Here is an 18,867-nt window from a genome sequence, read left to right on the forward strand (position 1 = left end):
AGGCGTTTTTTTAATGGTCAGAGTCAGAGTTGCCACACTGCAGTCCAGCGGCATTTTCCACACTGGACGTGCGTATCGATAGTATCGCATAAGCGCATCGATTTCCGATAGACCGATTCGATTTCATATATATGTACGTGCACAACTTCAATGGAATAAACAATCTTCTTGCAGCAAAGCAGACGTAAACAAGATAATTATAGAAGTATGAGCTCTGAGAAGTCCGATAAGGCCAAGATCAGTGCCCAAATCAAGCACGTGCCGAAGGACGCGCAGGTGATCATGTCCATCCTGAAGGAGCTGAATATCCAAGAGTACGAGCCGCGCGTGGTCAACCAACTGCTGGAGTTCACCTTCCGTAAGCGGCGATTGATGCCTTGGTTTTCCCACCAATTTTCCTAAAAGCTGTCTTGCATTGCAGGCTATGTCACCTGCATTCTGGACGACGCCAAGGTGTACGCTAACCATGCGCGCAAGAAGACCATCGACTTGGACGACGTTCGTCTGGCCACCGAGGTCACGCTGGACAAGAGCTTCACCGGGCCGCTGGAGCGCCACGTTCTAGCCAAGGTGGCCGACGAGCGCAACAGCATGCCCCTGCCACCCATCAAGCCGCACTGCGGTCTCCGACTGCCGCCCGACCGCTACTGTCTCACCGGCGTCAACTACAAGCTGCGGGCCACTAATCAGCCCAAGAAAATGACCAAGTCGGCGGTGGAGGGCCGTCCACTGAAGACCGTGGTGAAGCCCGTCTCCAGCGCCAATGGCCCGAAGAGGCCACACTCCGTGGTGGCCAAGCAGCAGGTGGTGACCATTCCCAAGCCCGTCATCAAGTTTACCACCACTACGACGACCAAAACGGTGGGCGGCAGCTCCGGTGGCGCGGGGGGCGGCGGTGGTCAGGAGGTTAAGATCGAGCCCAGTGGCGCCGGCGGAGATCTCAAGATGGAGGTGGACAGCGATGCCGCGGCCGTGGGCAGCATCGCTGGCGCTTCCGGTTCGGGAGCAGGAAGTGCCAGTGGAGGAGGAGGATCATCTGGCGTTGGAGTGGCCGTCAAGCGGGAGCGCGAGGAGGAGGAGTTTGAGTTTGTGACCAACTAGCGAAACGACATCATTTACCTTAAATTAATATTCTTAAAACAGACCAAAGCATTTGCATTTGGTTGAGCGAACTGGGGATCTAAATTTCAACTGGAATGTGAAGTCCCAAAAACCTTAGTATAGATTCGCCCGTTAATCATTATGAAATCTACGTTTTATACACAAATACAACTACCAGATTTTCATATTAAATACACCATTTGTTTTAGACTTCAGTCGCGAAAAAAAAATACATGTAATGAATGTGCTGAGTGGGATGAGGTTACTTTAAAGCTAAGATGATGCAGCAGCCAAGGTCCATGATCTGCAGATACTCGGAGCCGCCGTCCTGCAGTCGAAAGCAGCATTCCTGAAGGATAAAGGAAGCATTAAACAAGAGGAAACATATCTATCTATGCAGTCAATACGTACGCCCAGCTTATCGCAGATCGTGGCCTTTTGCGGATCATTCAGCCCCGGATGATGGACAATGAACTCGACGAACTGTTCCATCATTTGCCCAACGCTGTAGGCGGAGAAGCCGATCTCCCGCACGAACTGCTCCAGGCGCTCGTAGTTTCCAGAGCGACAGATCTCTAGGTAGTCCTCCAGATAGTACTCCGGTATAACGCCCGACATCTCGAACAGATCGGCAGTGTTGATGACGTGCTCGGGCCCTTTAAGGCGGTAGCAGGACTGCAAGGTGGTGATAGCGCGGCGCAGATCTCCGCCGGAAATTTTGACAATGGATTTATAGGCATCGTCCTCGATCTTTACCCCCTCCATCTCGCAAATGTACTTCAGCCGATCGATCACCTTGTCTTCGCCCAGCGCCTTGAAGCGAAATTTCGAGCAACGCGACGTGATGGGCACGATAATTCGGGACACATAGTTGCAGATCAGGCAGAAGCGGGTGCTCCGGCTCTCCTTCTCCATGGTGCGACGCAGCGCCGACTGTGCGGCATGGGTCATCGAATCGGCCTCGTCCAGAATGATGATCTTAAAGGGCGGACACGGCTTACCGTCCGGACGCACACTGCTGGCCGAAATCTGCGAGAAGTTCTTGATCTTGGTGCGCACCACATTGATGCCACGCTCGTCGGAGGCGTTCAGCTCGAGGATGCGGTCCTTGAACATGTCGCCGAAGATCTGCCGGCTGGCAGCCAGGATCGTGCTGGTCTTGCCCGTTCCGGGCGGTCCATAGAGCAGCATATTGGGCAGGTCCCCGCCTTCAACGCACTTGCGCAGCACGGCCACCACCTCGGACTGCTCCACCACATCATCCACGTTGCGTGGCCGGCTGTTTTCGTCATTCGGAAAGGATAGAAACCACTTAAATAAGCATGTGCTCCAAATTGGCGACTTCGTCAACTCACTATTTCTCCACCCACGGAGCCGGTGGCTTGCGCCGCGCCGCTGGAGCACCCTGGCTCTTGTCTCCGGTTCCCGCCGTTGATTTTCCCGTTTTCAAAAAGGCTTGCATACCGGTTTCCTTGTTTCTTGACAAAATTATAAATAAAGCAGGACGCAAATGCAAGTTTACCGCGCGTTTATCGATAACGAGTTGTCGCGAGTTGAAAGGTTGCCGGTAGCAGAGCTGCCAGATGAAGCGAAGCAATTGTACACCTGCAAAAACTTCTGAGTATTACAAAAGTTTGTATATAATGTAATAGTAAATATGTTACACTAAAACATTTTTTAATTTTCGTACGCTTAAAATTACACTATTGTACAGATTCTTTTTAACTGAAATACTAAGACCGAAAACGATTTCGTAGATAACAGTTATTGAAATTACGTCTTAAAACAAGGCTGTACATATTTCAAGTTCTTTCAAATTTGCAAATAATTTTCATTTAAAATTAAAACCATATGAACGGTAGATTTCCAATTTCTCGCCGCGTAGGTGCATCCATCTATCCGGCAACCCTGACCTGCATCGCTTTTGTTTTTGTTGCGTTTTTTTATTGCGTTGATAACTACGGGTTTTTTAGTTTTTTATAAAGGATATAAATAGAGCGGCTTTCGCAGGCAGGGTGGACAAACATGATTAACCGCCCAGCACAGCGCGTGCCAACGAGTGTTTTATAAGAGCGCGATTTGGATTCTGATTTTGATTTGCCATTTCCTTTGCCTCTGCCAATGCGATTGTTATTGTTTTTGTGCCCCTTCGCCCCATAAAACCGAAAAGGAGAAAACCAAGAGAAGCGTTGCCAAAACGTTGTTATGTAAATGCACGAAAGCAGAACGTTGGCACAGGCACCATCCTCATCCGGAATCCACCGCAATCGACGTGCTCCGCAGCGGGACACGAAGTTTAAGGTCGGAGCGCCCAGCACCCGCACGCATCACGCGATTGTGTGAAAGTTTCGCCTGGCTCGATTGTTTAGCGCTTGTTTACCCAACGCTTAACGAAGTTACTGAGTGTTCCCCTCCTCGTGCATTGCAGATAGGAAACCCGGCTCGGAAATGGCCGCCAAGACGGACGAATCCTCGCCAGCCGTTTCGTCACGCAAAAGCAGCACTCCCGCTCCCTCCAGCGGACGCCACCAGCTGCGACCCGTGAAGTTCGACTACGCGGACTCATTTGCCTGCACCTACATCGTTTCCGTGGTGGCCGCCTCCATTGCAGAGCTCGCGACCTATCCCTTGGACCTGACCAAGACGCGTCTCCAGATCCAGGGCGAAGGAGCCGCCCATTCAGCGGGAAAGTCCAATGTGAGTGGCACCCCACACCTAACTGCTTTCCGCTTGTTGTTCTATTGTCTCAGGCTTTTGGTTACTCCTAACCCCGGAACCTAATCCACATCCCCCTCATCCATTCCATCCATTCCCTTAGCTCACAAACTAAACCAGAGATTGTGCTGCCCCTCCGATTTATCTATCTATATCCAATCGCGCGATTAGCGAGCCGAAATTTCACAGTGTGTTTCCAGCGTCAGAGAGATACGGCAAATCGGAGTGGGCACGTCCATGCTGATAAGCCTTGGCTCACAAGACGCTATGCTAGGTGGCTCGGTATCAGTCACAGCTTCTGCCCAGATCACACCCATGCCCCCTCCCCGGCTAGCTCATCCACTGTACCCGTATACGCCTTCCCACTTTCCATCTGTGTGTGTGAATGTTTGGATTGGTTTAATTGTTTGCTTGTATTCATGGACTGTATTGATACAATTTATTACTAAGAGAGTGTATGATAACGATAGCTAACCAATATGAGTAGGTACTTGTTTAATCGTATCAAAAGAAACCAGTTTGCTAACCACAAAGAACATGTTTCATATTAGAATAACCAATCTCAGTTTCGCAGAAAATGATCGTTGATATGACCAGATGATTTTTTAAGCAATAATAGTTAATAATTCTAAGATGAAAAGCTTTGTTAGAAAAGATACATTAACAATAAGTTACAAGGCTTATAGGGTAAGCTAAGTAAATTGAAGTAGATATGGGATAGGAACGGCCAAGTAATACAGGACTCACATCCCACTGACCAACCCATCCCAATCCGTTTGTGTGTGTGCCTGTTCCATGTGAATATTGTGTTTTTCGGCCTGCAACAGATACAGATACCGATACTACAATGAACCACCCACAATTACCGATTCCCAACGATTACCATTACCAGATGCAATACCGCGGCATGGTGGCCACCGCCTTCGGGATTGCGCGTGAGGAGGGCGCCCTGAAGTTGTGGCAGGGCGTAACGCCGGCGCTCTACCGACACGTCGTCTATAGGTGGGCATTCCCAAAACTCCTCATTCTAGCATCTAGATCACCGCCACAGCCAATCTGCGCCAGCAGCTGTTAGCCATCAGCCATTAGCTCAGCAAGTTCTAACCCGACTTCTCCCTGTCCCCCATGTCCATCCGCAGCGGTGTGAGGATCTGCAGCTACGACCTGATGCGCAAGGAGTTCACACAGAACGGCACCCAGGCTCTGCCGGTTTGGAAGTCGGCGCTGTGCGGCGTCACGGCCGGAGCCGTTGCCCAGTGGCTTGCCTCGCCCGCTGACCTGGTCAAGGTGCAAATCCAGATGGAGGGCCGACGACGTCTGATGGGCGAGCCACCGAGAGTCCACTCGGCTGGCCATGCCTTCCGCCAGATCGTGCAGCGTGGCGGAATTAAGGGTCTGTGGAAGGGCAGCATCCCGAATGTGCAGCGAGCGGCGTTGGTCAATCTGGGCGACCTAACCACATACGACACCATCAAGCACCTGATCATGGACCGCCTGAAGATGCCCGACTGCCACACCGTGCACGTGCTGGCCTCCGTTTGCGCCGGATTCGTGGCAGCGATCATGGGCACGCCAGCTGATGTGGTGAAGACGCGCATCATGAACCAGCCCACCGACGAGAATGGCCGGTAAGTGACCAATGGCAGCATTTAACCACTAGAACGCTTAACCATCTATGTTATTCTCGCAGGGGCCTGCTCTATCGCGGATCCGTGGACTGCCTGCGACAGACGGTTGCGAAAGAGGGCTTTGTGGCGCTGTACAAAGGCTTCCTGCCCTGCTGGATACGAATGGCGCCGTGGTCGCTCACCTTCTGGCTGTCCTTCGAACAGATCCGCAAGATGATCGGAGCCTCCGGCTACTGAGCGGTGGCTCAATCTAAGTTTAGGTGTAGATGTACATACAAGCACATTTATAACGCAGTTCGTTCATGTTACCCCGCCTTTAAGTCGGTCATAATCCTATTTTCGGTGCCTGAATGAATGCCCAAATGTCGGCAGGATGTTGTGCGGCTCGTGGCCAAGCTTAGCATATACTCTGTCCATTTTAGTCTGTTATGCCACTCAGATCTTTCAGGTTTCTTTCTCTTACCCTTTGTTATTGTTGTTGCCTTAAGATTAAAATCAAAACTTACAATAAAGCGAGATACTTGTTAATTCAAAGGAGATTACTGAAGAGGCTCCCAAGAGCCGAGCGAAATCGAAAGAGACAGCAATGCTGGTGGTCAATGGAACTTGTATAATCCAGACAAATAAATAATTAACAGGCTTTTCCCTTGCGCAGTGAAAGTGAAACAGTTTCAAGTATTTTATCAATAGATTTTTTGGTATATGTATATTTCTAACCAGCTCCAGTGCAATTAAGTAAAATCAAGAAAATAATATTGGTAATAATACCTAGGAGACATACACACAGGCACACATATGTACATAAATACATAGCTATGTATAATATATAGATATAGATACATATATCCAAAATTGCATTTACGTTTCGATTAAAGACTCCAATGGAAAAGGAAAATTTGGGTGCCCAAAAGCAAACCACACACAGAACTGGAAACCCGCAAACAGATTGGATGGCAATGACATTCGTCTACAGATCTTTCATCCGTAATCGTCATCATGGTTCAGGTTCATGTAATGGTGACGTGGAGGGGAGCGGGGGAATGAACGGCGACGGTGCTAGTGGTGCGGGTGTTTCGCAGCCCCTCCAGGTTGGTCTGTCGTTGTTTCTCCATCATCGTGTTTTCCGTGTGGTTACATGTGCAGGACTTAATCCGATGTGTGTGTGCTTGACTAGACGCCGAGGAAAGCCAGTGCCGAGATCAGGATCTACTCCAGTCCCAGCATCCAGTTGATGCCTTGTACTATGAAAAAGATGAGCGGTTGCCAGGCCACCAGCCAGCGAATCCAGTCCAGCAGGCGACCGTACAACACGTGCGGCTTCTCCCAGCTAAAGGAGAAACAATATTAGGTAGGCTAGTCAATCGGATGGCTCTGAATGTCTTACGGATTGCGGAACATCTTCTGGAGATCAACCTTTTCCTTGCAGTAGGGACACGTCTGCTTCTTGCCCACAATGCACCAGCCACGAATACAGAACTCGTGGAATACGTGGTTACAAGACAGCTTGTAGGTGTTCTCAATGACGCCCTCTTCCTTTTCCGAGACCAGCAACTGATTGCCACACACTGCGCAGACATTCTGATCAAGGTGTCGGGTGGGAATGCCCTGAGGTGTGTAGTACTGTGTGACAAACGGGAGGGTTAGAAGATTCCAACTGGGTATCTGGCCAATGGTCAACTCACGCCAATAGCTGCCGCCATCTTATCCGAACATATCTCGGATATATCACGCCCCAGGACGCCGATGTACAGCCCGTAGAAGCAGAACATCAGGCCCACATCCATCCAGGTGTTTGGTGGCTGCGAGAACATGTAGTTCATGCCTAGGAAGGCGGCCATGATCACCAGATAGCCCACCAGGCCAAGGCCATAGCTGAGCTTGTAGATGAAGTAGAACCACTTGTAGACCAGCCTGAAATTGGATTTTATGGGTTATTATCTGGCCTTAGTCGGGCGCCGTTCTTATCTGCGATGACTCACCTAGGCGTTGTGCCCTGGATGGGCTTGCTGATGGCCCGCCGCATAACCAGTGCCGTGATGCAGGTGAACACCAGCCAGATGATTATGAAGCGCAGCCAGCCGAAGCTGCAGGAGATGATCAGCGGAATAAGCCACATGGCCAGCAGGGTGACGAAAGCGTAGGATCTGTAGTGCCGCTTCTTCCACTCGACCAGGATGATCTGGGCAATGACCAGGGTGACGAACAGAATGATCACCATCTCGGAGTGCATGGCATCGTGGCCGCGATGTTTTTCCACCATCAGTTGGTGCTGCACTCTGTGGAATTGGATATCCGAGAATTTGTCATGATTTAGAGGATTTTCGAAGGCCACTCCTTCACTTACCGCATTCGCTCCTCCGGCGTCATCTCGTCCAGGGACTGATGGACATCCGCATCAGCAGGGGATTGCAGGGAAGAGGGAAAATTTGGCAGTAGAGTGGGGCTTCCTATCCGATTCCCATTAGAAAAGACTCACCTTGTTCAAGTCCACGGGCTCATGCAGGTTCATGTGCTCCTGGTGCATCTTGTTGCCGTTGTATCCGCCGTATCCCGCTGCCGCCAATCCGCCGGACAGTCCCACTCGTCGTCTGCGTCGCTGCGTTATCTTGCCCACCACGTATTGCGATCGGTTTTTACCTTTGAAATTCGTGAAACGAAAACAAATAATTACATTTTATGCTTGTGTGCGTGTCCAGCTGCAGTGGCGTTGCCATTTGTCAAAGCGGTCGAAAAAACGAATACATGTGTGTGTGACGTGAGACAAAAAATACAAGCGCGACCTGAATTCCAGAACCAGCTGTCCTCAGTATGGGGTTTTTCCCAAGTTGTTGTCATTTTATCCTAACCTTTATTTACTTTAGCTACGACAGCGCTTTCTGATTATCGAAAACAAAACGTTCGAGGCCAACATTGCCAGATGTCGCAGCAGGCCGTGGCGATTTTTACCGACAATCAGCTGTTTAGTTCAATGAATTGAGTACTTCGTTCCCCAGCGCAAGCCATCTTATCGATAGTCCCGATAACCAACCATGTTATTTTGGGGACCGATTAGTAAACAACAAATTATTGTAAAGTTAATGTTGTACGTAGGTTTTTAAGCGGAGTAAACATGCAAATGGAGCACTGGGGCTCGCTGCCCGCGGAGGAAGACGGCGGCCAACTGTCGCCGGACAAATACGTGCCCACGGCGGCCAAGAAACTAAAGCTGGACGAGGTTCGGCAGCGTGGAGATCCGCAACCGCAAGAAAAGCAGTAAATAAATCGAAAGAAAAGCTTCAACGCAGCCGGTAAACTAACCATATATTCCATGTAGCCACAAGTTGGAGCTGAGGAGCGCGCTGGTCACCCAGACCATCGAGGTGATGAAGCAAACCGAGGTGCTGCAGTCCCTCATCGAAACGTACTCCAACAAAAATGCAAGTTCTTGGTTGTTTAACCGTAGTATTTACCTGATTTACCCATTGAATTCATAGGGAAGTTCCAATTACCTCTTGAATCCGTGCCTAATGATACCGGAAGTGGACTTTCCGCCGGAGAATGCCGCCGAACTGGTGGGCAGCCAAAAGTTTCAGAAGCCCATTTGGTTCACACCAACCGTGGACACAGCCTACTCCCGCGGGGATCCGGAGGCGTATCCGGAGATCCCCAGCAGTGCTTGCCGCCAGGCGATGCGCAAAGTGATGTGCGGCATGCTGCGCCTGGCCGGCTTCACCGACTGTTCCGAGTCGGCGGTGCAGCTGCTGACGGACGCCACCGAGGAGTTCCTGCGCAGTTTCATCGGCGAGTATCGCGGCTACTATGACAGTCAGCCGCGGCTGCAGAAATCCACGGTGCTGCAGCTGGTTCCACTTGAGCGCGCCCATTTCGCCCAAACGGGCACCTCGCTCACCCAGGTGCACAACTACTACAAACACAAGGTGCTGGCCAGGAATCGCGTGGAGATCGCCGAGTTCAACAGCGTGCTGCAGGAGTACGACAAGCTGATGAAGGAGAGCCAGAGCAGCATGCAGAAGCAGCACAACGAGTTCAACGGCCACGACTTCCTCAACATCCTGGACAACAGCGCCACCGGCAGCAGCCAGAGCATAGGCGGCATGGCCATGGGCGATATGCTGCAGGATCTGGGCGGTAGCACGGGCTCTAGTGGCACAGTCAGCTCCCAGCAGATGCTGTACGGCCTGCTCGATGGCCAGATATCGTCCAATACCTCCAACATGACGGGGACCAGCGGCAATGGCAGCACGGGCGGCAATGGAAATGGCAATGGGGCCACGGTTAGCAACTTTCACGCCACTTTTGAGACGTAATTGTTAAAATGGATGGGATAACTTCATTATCTCACACGGAGATATCCCTAGTAATCAAATCTTTCACACTTTCTATAAAACGAATAAGATCTCTAGGGTTAAGTTAAGTTAAGCTCTAAAGAAACGTACTAATTAAATAGTTTTTATTACTTGTTTGGTTTATTGCTCATCTTTTTGCTAATCCTCGACTCGTTCCAGTTGTTTTGTCGCCTCCGCTTGGTGAACTCGTTGGTGGGTTCAATGGCCACTAGTTTGGTTGCATTCGGATCGGTTGCTCTGTACTGGAAGACTTTGTCGTGGCGCGTTTTTTTCTGGGCCCACGCTAGCAGGTCCCTGCCTTCCAGTATGGAGTTGCCAGTGACCACCACAGAGTCCAGAGCTTCGGGCGCCGATTGGTCTTCTTCGGGGTTCCGTCTCCTTATGGTAGGTTTCTTTTTCGGACCTGCAGGACCTTCCACCACCAAATCGGCGATCAAGTAGCAATCGGCATTGGACACGAGCTTAACTTTGTCGGGTGGGGGTTTCTGTTTACCCACGCTATTGGGTGCATCCAGAGAGAACTCGATTTGCGCCTGGATTATGCCGCTCAGTCTGCGCCAAATGTGCGTTTGCATCTCCTGCGAGATTTGGAGATCGCTGGCAGGTGCGTCCTGATCCTCCACGTAGCGTTCACTTTTTACCGGCGGTGCTTCGTTCTTCCTGGGGGCCACCGGCTGCTCCTCGTTGGCTGCTTCATGCGCCTTCTCCTTTGGCTGCGATTGATACATAGCATTTGTGAGCAACGTGGTGTCCGCCGCCTCCAGGAACTGGCGCATCTGGGCGTCATCCTCGGAATCGGAGTCGCTGTCCCTTGGTTTGACTGGCATTTTTGTACGCTCCTTGAATATTTATTCATTTACATTTGATTTTTAAGCGATAGGTGTGCCGTTAACGTGCACGATAGTTGGAGCTGTCAGTTTTCAAAGCGATAAGTATCGATAGATTCGAAAAGCGCTATGGTGGAATTCGAAATTATAAATCGGAGATTGCTAATATTTTAGATTAGGCCATTTAGCAGACTTTTTAATGATTTCAAAAGAATCTGAACCTATGATTTAATGCAGCCCAACTTTCCTCGGTGATTATTACTTTTAATGCTGTTTCCTGTGAAACAAATTCGACCGCTCAAAATCAATCCATTCGAAATAATGCCAGCTAAAAGTTAACGTTTTTATTGCTTATACTGCGATTGGAGAGGTAACTTCCGGGCCCAGGAACCCCACTAGGCCACCGAGCTGCACAGACCGCAGTTGCTCACCGGGCACATCTTCATCTCGACATCCTCGCCCACCCGCACCACGGCGGCCATTCCGTTCTCCGAGTGCGGCGATATGTGGCAGTGGAACATCCAGTAGCCGGGACTGTTCGAGTAGAACCGCAGGATCGTGTAGCCGAAGGCGGGCACCTGGACGGAGTCCTTTAGCGGAGCACCCTTAGCGCGTCGCGGCAGCGGCGTCTTCTTGTCGATCTGCTCGATCTGACCAATCTTCTGCTCCCCTAGCACTCCCATCCCGACCACACGGAATGTGTAGCCGTGCAGGTGGATGGGATGCGGCGTCTGCGACAGGCTGGAGATAACGAACTCCACCTGCTTGTTGGCCGGCACCTGTATGACATTGGAGCACTGACAGTGCCGCTGGCGGCAATTGAATCCGAGATCCGCCTGCTGGGAGCGATTGCAGAAGAACTGGCCAACGCCAAGGTTGCGCGTCTGCAGCAGCGACATCTTGGGCATGCTGAAGCTGATGTCGTCCATCTGGAAGCGGAAACCCTCGCCCTGCCGCACCTCGAACGCGTTCATGCTGGTGTAGAAGGTCACCGATGGTGCCACTTCCGGTTCCGGTCGCTGGGCATTGAGATTGGCCAACGATATGCTATTCCCAGCGCGCGCACCGCTCGCATCGTCGCCCAGTTCGTTGAGCGTCTTGCCCGGCGTATCGTAGGCATAGCTCAGGGTGTGCGTGTCCAACGCCCGGGTATCCGCGTCCCTGTAGTGCAGCACCGCCTCCTGATGCAGCTGGTTCCTAGCGCAGAAGCTGTAGCCCTTCACCCGGATCCAGTAATTGCCCACCTCCTGGTTGGCGTGCAGCACGAAGTCGAAGCGCTCCGCGCCGTGGAACATGATCCGCTGCACCTCCACCGGCTCGATGTCGTTGCCATCGCTGGCGATCACCACCAGGTCGTGCTTATCGATGCTGAAGCTGATCGGGCAGTTCGAAACGCCTGCAAATGGATGTACGTACATAGGATTAACTCCATCCATTGCCAAAGCGCCCTAACTTCACTCACCGTTAAAGATCACCCGGAAGCGATAGCGTCCGCCCCTGACCACCGGAAAGTGGGCGTAGAGCGTGGGCTTGGCTGCCTTGACGCCCTTCTTCAGGTTCCTGCCCCGTCCGTTGATCAGGATGTTCTCGGCCACGCTCTCCACGAAGTTGTGCACCCAGTCCTGGATCATGATCACGTGCTCCGACATGTCGAAGTCGTAGAGATGCGCGTGGGGATTCAGCTTGGGCGGCATTCGCACCACCAGTGGCCCAGCGAGTCCGAAGGCCCGCTGGTGCTCCGTGTGGCTGTGCCACCAGTTGGTGCCGCCGTGATCCACCTCGAAACGGTAGCGGAACGCCTGACCCGCCTCGATTGGATACTGGGTGACGTGGGGCACTCCGTCCATGAAGGGCGTCAGTCGCTGGTGCATCCCGTGCCAGTGGATCGTCGTCGTCTCGTGCATGCTGTTGATCACGTCCGCCACCACGGTGTCGCCGTAGCACACCTCGATGTTCATTCCCGGCAGCTGGCCATTGACCACCATCACCTCGCTCTCCAGTCCATCGGCGTACTTGCAGTCGTCGTTTGCCGCCAGCTTCGCCGCCAGCGATATCCCGTCGATGAACTCCTTGCCGCTCAGCTTGAAGCGGAATTTGGACTGTCAATATACAAGAGATTACTTAGTAGGTATAATCCCCGGAAGCGTTAAGCAGGCTCGTGGCCATTATCATTAACCAATGTCCATATGAATCCACAGGCACGTGCCTTTCAACATCCTGGAGCTGTCAAGTTGTGAAATCTAAATAAGAAGTCTTCAATATGTCTACATCTTGCTGGATATCTTAAGTAACCCATACAATACACATAAGTCCAGATACTTTTTTTAGATAGAAACTACAGTCATATACTTTGGTTTCGTTAATCAGATAAAAGTTATCCACAATGGTGAAAGTGATAATCTCCTCATGGGTAACAGAAATTATGCAGTAATCTCAAGATGCCTCTTTCGACTGCATCAATATTATTTTTAGGATTGCAACTACAGTTTCCTAGCAATCTTCGAGATCCCCATCTCACCTGGAGGTAGCGCTTGCAGGTCTCCGCCATCGTGTCGTCGTAGTGGACCACCATGTAGTAGTAGCAGGTCATCGGCTGCTTTTCGGCGCAGTCGCGTCTGCAAGGATGCCGCTGGTTGTCCTTCTCGGCCGCCCGCCACTGCGAGGACTCACCTGCGCCGGAGGAGAGCTGCGGATACATCTGCATAATGCGTTCGTACTTGCTCACGATCCGCTTGCCACTGGCATCTGTTGGTGTTGTTAGCAAACTGTGATTTAATGCATATTTCATATTCACTAGCATAATCTTAGTTAATTAGTTTTAACTATTTTTTGGCATTCCGAATTTATTCATGATTTAAGGCCCAACTCTCAAATGTTTTAGATTTGGAAGAGTACATTTATAGATTAATAAAATTGATTTATAGATTTAGTACATTTATTTTTAGTAAAAAGACCCGTTGTACCATTCATTGGGCTTAAAATATGTTTGTTCGTTATTTCAAAAATATATTTTTATTTTTAGTGTCAACTCCTCGGTATTTTATGATTGGTTTTGGTTTTATGTGTTTAAATGCCAATATAGTTCAATATTATTCATTTGCCTCGCACAAAATGGCACTTTAGTTCACCGATTTGAACGTTGAGGAATATTTTATAATTTTGAAACACCAAGTATATACTTATTTAAACTTTAAGTTTAACTTTAAATATTGATTTGATTTTCCATTTCACTTAAGCACCTTGAATGCCATATATTTGCACGCTGATGAGGCACAAAGTGAAGACCAGTGTCTGCACCAAATTGAATTTCATGCTCGCATCCAATTGAATCAAAAAAAATTAATCACTGTGCTTAGGGTAAAAAGGTAAAAATGTTGCAAGGAAGCCGCCTTTGTGGCCGTGGCTGAGGGCCAAATGTTACTGTCAATGGGCTTCCGTCATCGCTTACCTTTTTGTAAGCAACTCCGTCGGGAAAGTCTCTAAAAATTACCCGGAATCGGTTGCTTGTTGCCCTTTGTCGAACATCTCGTATCGGTTAATTGAAGATTGTGCGGCCGACAAGGCACGGGAAGAACAGAGGATGCCGATTACTGACGCACATACACGAATAATTTACCATGTTCCAGTCGCTACTGTTTGGCAAAATCAAGTATGCAGTGCCATTGGCCTAGTTTTTGCATTTGCCAAAAAAATGCGGGCTCAATATTACATTTTTAAATGTAATATTCAAGATTTGTGTATTTACTTTAAGCAGCCGATGATAAGAGTATAGTATTATATTATAGTATTATTATGGTAATATAGATTACATTAATCGAAAACAACATTTTTCTCGTAGTTCTTGTTTAAAATCCCATTGATTCGAATAATTTTTGAAAAGACCGCGTACAAAGTTTTGAATTTGACATTTCCACAACAGTGCTGCCCATCTGGCCAAATGCCAGTTGACCGCGGGCCAGCCGTTGGCGTTTAAAAAGCTGTCGATTTCGCGACTGTTTTTTCTTTCTCAAAAATATGCAAAACTTGTTTGTAAAGTTGAAATGGCACCTCATTCCATTCGTTATCAAACACACCCGTACTTTTTCCCCCAATTGCACATAGCATTTATCTCGATTTATGATAGGGCGATGGGAATTGGGGAATGGGGCATAAACAAGTAGCAAGAGTTGTCAGCGTAGATTACACATTTTAATTTCTGTGCTGACGCTAATCAGCAAGCGATTGCCCACCAGCCGAGAATTCTGCATTTTGCCACTGTCTTTGCGAGTGTTCCAAACACCCCTTCCCCCGTCGGTCCATAATTAGCGTATGTCTGTACTACATACATATATGTATTGTATTTTTCGTATTTTGAATTTCGTTTTCATTCGCTTTTATCGCACTGGCAATACTGGTCGCATGTGTGTGTGTGTGCTTTTGTGGGTGGTGGGGGGTATGATTATGCATAAAACAAACAACAAGTAGCTGCAGCAAAACAACATATAGCGGTAAACGAACCCACACATGAGCAGCAAACAAGTTTCAACGCCGTGCGGTCTCAAAAATCGGGCAATTGGCCGCCATGGAGTTCATTAGCCATTTCTTGCGAGCGACGAGCAGACGCACCACCGCATTGGGTCCAATCCTGCAAAGAAATCGTAGCGAAATCATCCAAAAACAGTAAGCTTTCCTTGCCACAACACTGGCTGTGGGTGTGTTGCCACCTACACGCACATTGATAACGCGGTTGTTTTTGGTGAAATTTCACAACTGGCCAAGATCTTTGACCAATCGACAGGCATTCGGCAGATACAGATCCAGCTGCAGCACCATGGACACCACCGTTCACTCCGCCGGCATCGATGAGACCCACCTAGTGCCCATGAGCGTCATCCAGCGACCCATTCCCTCCGTCCTGGACGAGCAGAAGGTGCAATCTCTGATGGAAACCATTAAGGTGGGTTGGTGCTCGCACCTTGGGTGAGAAGAGAGGTGGGACGTATCTAGATAAGGAGAGGGTACAAAATACGTTCAGATAAATTTCGATTACAAGATCTTAGTAGTTGTTAAAATGTGGAATACACTATATATAAGATATTAGTACACAACTGTTAGTTTGTTTTTATATTTATTATTACTTAATGTTCCCAATTTGCATAGCTTTCAGAAGTAGCTTTTCAAATTTGTGTTTTGAAGCTGTATTTTCATGAATCCCTGTTGTCTTCAAAAAGTTAGTTACCAAGTTAGTTAATCAATTTTGAATGAAAAAACAAGTGAAAACATGTTTCCCCACACTCGGGACATACGTATCTGCTCCACTGGTTTTCATTTACCACCTTCTCCGCAGAACGAAACCAGCGAGGAGGAGGTGCCCCCCATCGACCTGCTGTGGATCTCGGGCAGCGAGGGAGGCGACTACTACTTCAGCTTCGGCGGATGCCACCGTTTCGAGGCGTACAAGCGGCTCCAGCGGCCGACGATCAAGGCGAAGCTGGTGAAGTCCACCCTGGGCGATCTGTATCACTACATGGGCTCCAGTGCACCCAAGTACCTGGCCTGATCTTTGCCGCTGATCATTTGTTGTTGTTGTCGTTGTGCATTTTTTTTTTTTTTTTTTTTGATAAGAAAGTCGTGATCGCTGGATAACGTTCGAAATTCACGGACAAAGCAATAAGAAAAGCTTTATTCTTTGTTTTCGTAAATTTCTTTTGTTTTTTTTTGGCAATCGTTAAATTTGCGTATATACTGCGCTTATCGCTGAACTCTAAATTTGTTTACCTAATCTGCCACTGATACAAAGTAGTATAATTGCAACAACAAAGAAGCAAACGCAAAAACATGCTTAGATTCGCGTTTGCATTCTGCATATTTGTTAGGTGTCTTTAAAAAAAATAATTGCATAATGTTTTATAAATTTGTATGACCCCATCCGGAGTGTTTCCTTCAGGGTAATGCATTTTAGCCTACGGTTGCGATACTACTTCTACTCTATGAACAATTAAAAAGCCTATACAATCCTATATAATCCCTAAACATATTCGAAATGCACTGGAGCGACCATCTCATCACCTCACCAGAGGAAGGGAGATCTCTCACGGAGCACCCGCAGTCCATGGCGCTGCCAGTCGTTCTGCGATATCCACAGCTCGCGGGCGCTCTCGAGCACGGACATAATGGCCGCTCCCTTCCACGCCACCATGCCGGCGTCCATGCCCTTGATGAGGACGTTCACCTCGGACTGGACCTGTTGGCTAATCCGATGCTCTAGCCAAGCAGCCAGACCGGGCAATTTGGCACTGCTGCCCACGAGCAGGATGGAGCCGAACATCTTGCGCTTGGTCTCGTAGCTGGACAGCCGGTTGATGGCCTGGATTATGGCCTGGTCCAAGGACAATACCAGACCCTGGCCGTTGTGGTAGCACCCGTTCGAGTTTAACTGCCCACCAGCCGCCTGTGCACCCAGCTGCGACTGACAGTTGCTCATGGTCTCGTCCTGATCCACCACAATGAGCTCCTCATCGTCGGCGGTCACAGGCAGCTGCGGCCGCGGCTGGTATCCGGCGCTGGCTGATAGCTGCAAGATGTCGCCACCCCTTACCCCATTTTTTCGACCCGTCTCCTTCAGATACTCCGCATCGAAGCAGTCCTCGCAGTCGTATTGGTCCTGCACCGCCTGTTGCGTGAAGACCGCTTTCGTTCGGCCCGTGATGTTCAACAGCTCCGTGTGGAAGAGGGCCAGTGGCGCCATTAGGGCCTCATCGCCCACCTGTATGGTGTAGCGCAGCCACTGGCCGTTCTGTTTGCGCAGGTTGAAGTGCTTCTCCTGGGCGCCACAAACGCTGGTGTTCAGGTGGCAGAACTTTTCCTTCAGCTCGTCCAGCAGATGGGCATCCACATAGCTCTCCTGCACATTGCACTCGCGATAGGGAAAGCCGCACTTGCGCAGCAGCAGGAGGAGCACCTGATCCAGGTCGCCGCCGCCATAGGACAGCCGCACCCTGGCATCCAGCTGCGAAATGCCGTCCTCGATGCAGGCGATGGAGGTCTTTTGGGCGCCAATGTCCACCACACAGCCGTACCCAATGCCGGCACCAAAGGTGGAGGCGACGCTGTCCTGGACGAGGAAGCAGCGCCGAAAGCCCAAACGCCTCAGAAGCAGTGTCACGAACTCGCGCAGATGCCGCCGCACATAGACATCGTTGACCACCAAGACGGCGCAGTGGGTGCCCAGTTTACGCAGCGGGATCTTTAGACGCTCCTCCAGGGCGTACGACCAGATACGCTCCAAGTGCTGCATGCTGGCCTGAAAGAAAAACCGCTTCATCAGTTTAGTTTAGGAACTACGAGGAACCACGCAGCACACACTTGTAGCGAGCCGCCCTTCTCCTTGTGCACATTCAGCTCGCCCCTTTGAATGGGGAAATGGATGTCGTAGTTGCGCGCATCCACGGCACCGAGTCGCAGGATCCGATCGTCGAACAGCACGGGTGCCCCGCGATCCAGCCAGGGCTCGTCCGCCATTTGGCCACTGGGCGCCGGCACCTTCTCCGCCTGACTGCTCCGGTTGAAGTGAGCCAGTTGCTGCGGCGGAGTGGCCACCCGCAGTCGGTTTTTGTTATCGACGACGCAGTGCTGCAGAATGCGCGACACCACCAGGCGCTGCTCCTCGAACTCCACCATCAGGCCGGAGTTCGAGTTGACGTTGTCCAGCGGCGGCAGCAGCGGATCATGATGCGGCCTATCGCTGGCCCCCGGACGCCTCCTGTAGGCCACCGCGTGCAGCAGGGTCAGCGGATTGAGGTCGGCCGCTCTGCCGATCCTCAAGTGCTGCGATCCAGGATGGATGACAATGATCTTTGGCGCCTCCAGGGGCTGCGCCTGCGGCTGGGGCAGCCCAATTGGCGGCGGCGCCGGATGCCGGCCACTGCTGGTGCTGCTGGCACGGGATCGTCTGGACGAAGGGAGAGTAGCCAAGTTGCTAAATTAGTTGCTTCACACAACACTTACTTATCCACTTACTGCATCGTTTGCTTTCCAAAATCCGGATCCTTTGAAAATGCGGAAATCGGAGGCAACAACAATGGCAACAAAGCCAATGTGACCGTGGTGCGCAAATGGGAACATTAATAAAACAGGAACACAGCAAAAAAAAAAACTAAAACCAAAAAAAATAGCGCTGATTTATAAAACTCAATATTCATTAATTATTATTAATTCATTGTTAAAATTCAAAGCACCATTTAGTTCTCACGCATATATATGATATCAAAT

General features: G+C 50.1%; 9 protein-coding genes across 14 annotated transcripts; 4 read left to right on the forward strand and 5 right to left on the reverse strand.

Annotated features, from left to right (window-relative positions):
* Positions 1-122: 122 nt before the first annotated feature.
* On the forward strand, positions 123-1,293 carry LOC6614785 (transcription initiation factor TFIID subunit 9). The gene is made up of 2 exons (XM_002039169.2): positions 123-358; positions 422-1,293. Exons 1-2 carry the CDS (start codon positions 208-210, stop codon positions 1,099-1,101), a joined length of 831 nt encoding a protein of 276 aa, XP_002039205.1. The 5' UTR covers positions 123-207; the 3' UTR covers positions 1,102-1,293.
* LOC6614787 (replication factor C subunit 4) lies at positions 1,281-2,647 on the reverse strand. The gene is made up of 3 exons (XM_032726294.1): positions 2,457-2,647; positions 1,513-2,380; positions 1,281-1,450 (listed from the first exon to the last, which is right to left on the reverse strand). The coding sequence occupies exons 1-3, from the start codon at positions 2,561-2,563 to the stop codon at positions 1,364-1,366; spliced, it is 1,062 nt and encodes a 353-aa protein (XP_032582185.1). The 5' UTR covers positions 2,564-2,647; the 3' UTR covers positions 1,281-1,363.
* Positions 2,648-3,021: 374 nt separating this feature from the next.
* On the forward strand, positions 3,022-5,978 carry LOC6614788 (mitochondrial uncoupling protein 4). 3 transcript variants are annotated; one of them, XM_002039171.2, is made up of 5 exons: positions 3,022-3,402; positions 3,530-3,798; positions 4,709-4,818; positions 4,956-5,444; positions 5,507-5,978. In XM_002039171.2, exons 2-5 carry the CDS (start codon positions 3,550-3,552, stop codon positions 5,679-5,681), a joined length of 1,023 nt encoding a protein of 340 aa, XP_002039207.2. In that variant the 5' UTR covers positions 3,022-3,402; positions 3,530-3,549; the 3' UTR covers positions 5,682-5,978. The 3 variants fall into 3 exon arrangements, with proteins under 3 accessions (XP_002039207.2, XP_032582186.1, XP_032582187.1); XM_032726295.1 differs by having other exon boundaries at positions 3,022-3,798; XM_032726296.1 differs by lacking the exons at positions 3,022-3,402; positions 4,709-4,818 and having other exon boundaries at positions 3,707-3,798.
* A 149-nt stretch (positions 5,979-6,127) lies between these two features.
* Positions 6,128-8,370, reverse strand: LOC6614790 (RING finger protein 121). Of its 2 annotated transcripts, XM_032726297.1 has the most exons (7): positions 8,291-8,370; positions 7,921-8,081; positions 7,789-7,823; positions 7,424-7,720; positions 7,127-7,355; positions 6,829-7,064; positions 6,128-6,771 (listed from the first exon to the last, which is right to left on the reverse strand). In XM_032726297.1, exons 2-7 carry the CDS (start codon positions 7,966-7,968, stop codon positions 6,651-6,653), a joined length of 966 nt encoding a protein of 321 aa, XP_032582188.1. In that variant the 5' UTR covers positions 7,969-8,081; positions 8,291-8,370; the 3' UTR covers positions 6,128-6,650. The 2 variants fall into 2 exon arrangements, with proteins under 2 accessions (XP_032582188.1, XP_002039209.1); XM_002039173.2 differs by lacking the exon at positions 8,291-8,370 and having other exon boundaries at positions 7,921-8,138.
* An 83-nt stretch (positions 8,371-8,453) lies between these two features.
* Positions 8,454-9,904, forward strand: LOC6614791. The gene is made up of 3 exons (XM_002039174.2): positions 8,454-8,696; positions 8,758-8,860; positions 8,918-9,904. Exons 1-3 carry the CDS (start codon positions 8,554-8,556, stop codon positions 9,749-9,751), a joined length of 1,080 nt encoding a protein of 359 aa, XP_002039210.1. The 5' UTR covers positions 8,454-8,553; the 3' UTR covers positions 9,752-9,904.
* On the reverse strand, positions 9,889-10,682 carry LOC6614792. The gene has a single exon (XM_002039175.2). The coding sequence runs from the start codon at positions 10,615-10,617 to the stop codon at positions 9,898-9,900; it is 720 nt and encodes a 239-aa protein (XP_002039211.1). The 5' UTR covers positions 10,618-10,682; the 3' UTR covers positions 9,889-9,897.
* A 257-nt stretch (positions 10,683-10,939) lies between these two features.
* On the reverse strand, positions 10,940-15,201 carry LOC6614793 (laccase). Of its 3 annotated transcripts, none has more exons than XM_032726292.1 (4): positions 15,115-15,201; positions 13,136-13,362; positions 12,080-12,716; positions 10,940-12,013 (listed from the first exon to the last, which is right to left on the reverse strand). In XM_032726292.1, exons 2-4 carry the CDS (start codon positions 13,319-13,321, stop codon positions 11,013-11,015), a joined length of 1,824 nt encoding a protein of 607 aa, XP_032582183.1. In that variant the 5' UTR covers positions 13,322-13,362; positions 15,115-15,201; the 3' UTR covers positions 10,940-11,012. The 3 variants fall into 3 exon arrangements, with proteins under 3 accessions (XP_032582183.1, XP_032582182.1, XP_002039212.2); XM_032726291.1 differs by lacking the exon at positions 15,115-15,201 and adding an exon at positions 14,066-14,962; XM_002039176.2 differs by lacking the exon at positions 15,115-15,201 and adding an exon at positions 13,857-14,040.
* On the forward strand, positions 15,160-16,616 carry LOC6614794 (putative sulfiredoxin). The gene is made up of 3 exons (XM_002039177.2): positions 15,160-15,276; positions 15,376-15,553; positions 15,944-16,616. The coding sequence occupies exons 1-3, from the start codon at positions 15,179-15,181 to the stop codon at positions 16,154-16,156; spliced, it is 489 nt and encodes a 162-aa protein (XP_002039213.1). The 5' UTR covers positions 15,160-15,178; the 3' UTR covers positions 16,157-16,616.
* Positions 16,196-18,827, reverse strand: LOC6614795 (actin-related protein 8). Its single transcript, XM_002039178.2, has 3 exons — positions 18,616-18,827; positions 17,962-18,547; positions 16,196-17,899 (listed from the first exon to the last, which is right to left on the reverse strand). The coding sequence occupies exons 1-3, from the start codon at positions 18,618-18,620 to the stop codon at positions 16,667-16,669; spliced, it is 1,824 nt and encodes a 607-aa protein (XP_002039214.1). The 5' UTR covers positions 18,621-18,827; the 3' UTR covers positions 16,196-16,666.
* Between the last annotated feature and the right edge of the window lie 40 nt (positions 18,828-18,867).

The sequence above is a fragment of the Drosophila sechellia genome, chromosome X (assembly GCF_004382195.2).
Source record: "Drosophila sechellia strain sech25 chromosome X, ASM438219v1, whole genome shotgun sequence".
In the NCBI taxonomy this organism is placed as follows: domain Eukaryota; kingdom Metazoa; phylum Arthropoda; class Insecta; order Diptera; family Drosophilidae; genus Drosophila; species Drosophila sechellia.

Bases quoted from the DNA above. Each gene is read 5' to 3' on its own strand.
- LOC6614793 (XM_002039176.2), bottom strand. From the start codon at position 13,929: ATGAAATTCAATTTGGTGCAGACACTGGTCTTCACTTTGTGCCTCATC. The intron at 13,363-13,856 runs GTGCTTAAGTGA...CAACACCAACAG, and splicing joins GCAAATATATGGCATTCAAG to ATGCCAGTGGCAAGCGGATC. The intron at 12,717-13,135 runs GTGAGATGGGGA...GTATATTGACAG, and splicing joins CCTGCAAGCGCTACCTCCAG to TCCAAATTCCGCTTCAAGCT.
- LOC6614785 (XM_002039169.2), top strand. From the start codon at position 208: ATGAGCTCTGAGAAGTCCGATAAGGCCAAGATCAGTGCCCAAATCAAG. The intron at 359-421 runs GTAAGCGGCGAT...CTTGCATTGCAG, and splicing joins ACTGCTGGAGTTCACCTTCC to GCTATGTCACCTGCATTCTG.
- LOC6614794 (XM_002039177.2), top strand. From the start codon at position 15,179: ATGGAGTTCATTAGCCATTTCTTGCGAGCGACGAGCAGACGCACCACC. The intron at 15,277-15,375 runs GTAAGCTTTCCT...CAACTGGCCAAG, and splicing joins AGCGAAATCATCCAAAAACA to ATCTTTGACCAATCGACAGG. The intron at 15,554-15,943 runs GTGGGTTGGTGC...CCTTCTCCGCAG, and splicing joins CTCTGATGGAAACCATTAAG to AACGAAACCAGCGAGGAGGA.
- LOC6614792 (XM_002039175.2), bottom strand. From the start codon at position 10,617: ATGCCAGTCAAACCAAGGGACAGCGACTCCGATTCCGAGGATGACGCC.
- LOC6614791 (XM_002039174.2), top strand. From the start codon at position 8,554: ATGCAAATGGAGCACTGGGGCTCGCTGCCCGCGGAGGAAGACGGCGGC. The intron at 8,697-8,757 runs GTAAATAAATCG...TATTCCATGTAG, and splicing joins CCGCAACCGCAAGAAAAGCA to CCACAAGTTGGAGCTGAGGA. The intron at 8,861-8,917 runs GCAAGTTCTTGG...TTGAATTCATAG, and splicing joins AAACGTACTCCAACAAAAAT to GGAAGTTCCAATTACCTCTT.
- LOC6614795 (XM_002039178.2), bottom strand. The intron at 17,900-17,961 runs GTGTGTGCTGCG...TTTTTCTTTCAG, and splicing joins AGAAGGGCGGCTCGCTACAA to GCCAGCATGCAGCACTTGGA.
- LOC6614790 (XM_032726297.1), bottom strand. From the start codon at position 7,968: ATGCACCAGGAGCACATGAACCTGCATGAGCCCGTGGACTTGAACAAG. The intron at 7,065-7,126 runs GTGAGTTGACCA...TTTGTCACACAG, and splicing joins AGATGGCGGCAGCTATTGGC to TACTACACACCTCAGGGCAT. The intron at 6,772-6,828 runs GTAAGACATTCA...TTTCTCCTTTAG, and splicing joins CAGAAGATGTTCCGCAATCC to CTGGGAGAAGCCGCACGTGT.
- LOC6614788 (XM_032726295.1), top strand. From the start codon at position 3,550: ATGGCCGCCAAGACGGACGAATCCTCGCCAGCCGTTTCGTCACGCAAA. The intron at 3,799-4,708 runs GTGAGTGGCACC...TACCATTACCAG, and splicing joins ATTCAGCGGGAAAGTCCAAT to ATGCAATACCGCGGCATGGT. The intron at 5,445-5,506 runs GTAAGTGACCAA...TTATTCTCGCAG, and splicing joins CCCACCGACGAGAATGGCCG to GGGCCTGCTCTATCGCGGAT.
- LOC6614787 (XM_032726294.1), bottom strand. From the start codon at position 2,563: ATGCAAGCCTTTTTGAAAACGGGAAAATCAACGGCGGGAACCGGAGAC. The intron at 2,381-2,456 runs GTGAGTTGACGA...TGACGAAAACAG, and splicing joins GCTCCGTGGGTGGAGAAATA to CCGGCCACGCAACGTGGATG. The intron at 1,451-1,512 runs GTACGTATTGAC...TTTATCCTTCAG, and splicing joins CGATCTGCGATAAGCTGGGC to GAATGCTGCTTTCGACTGCA.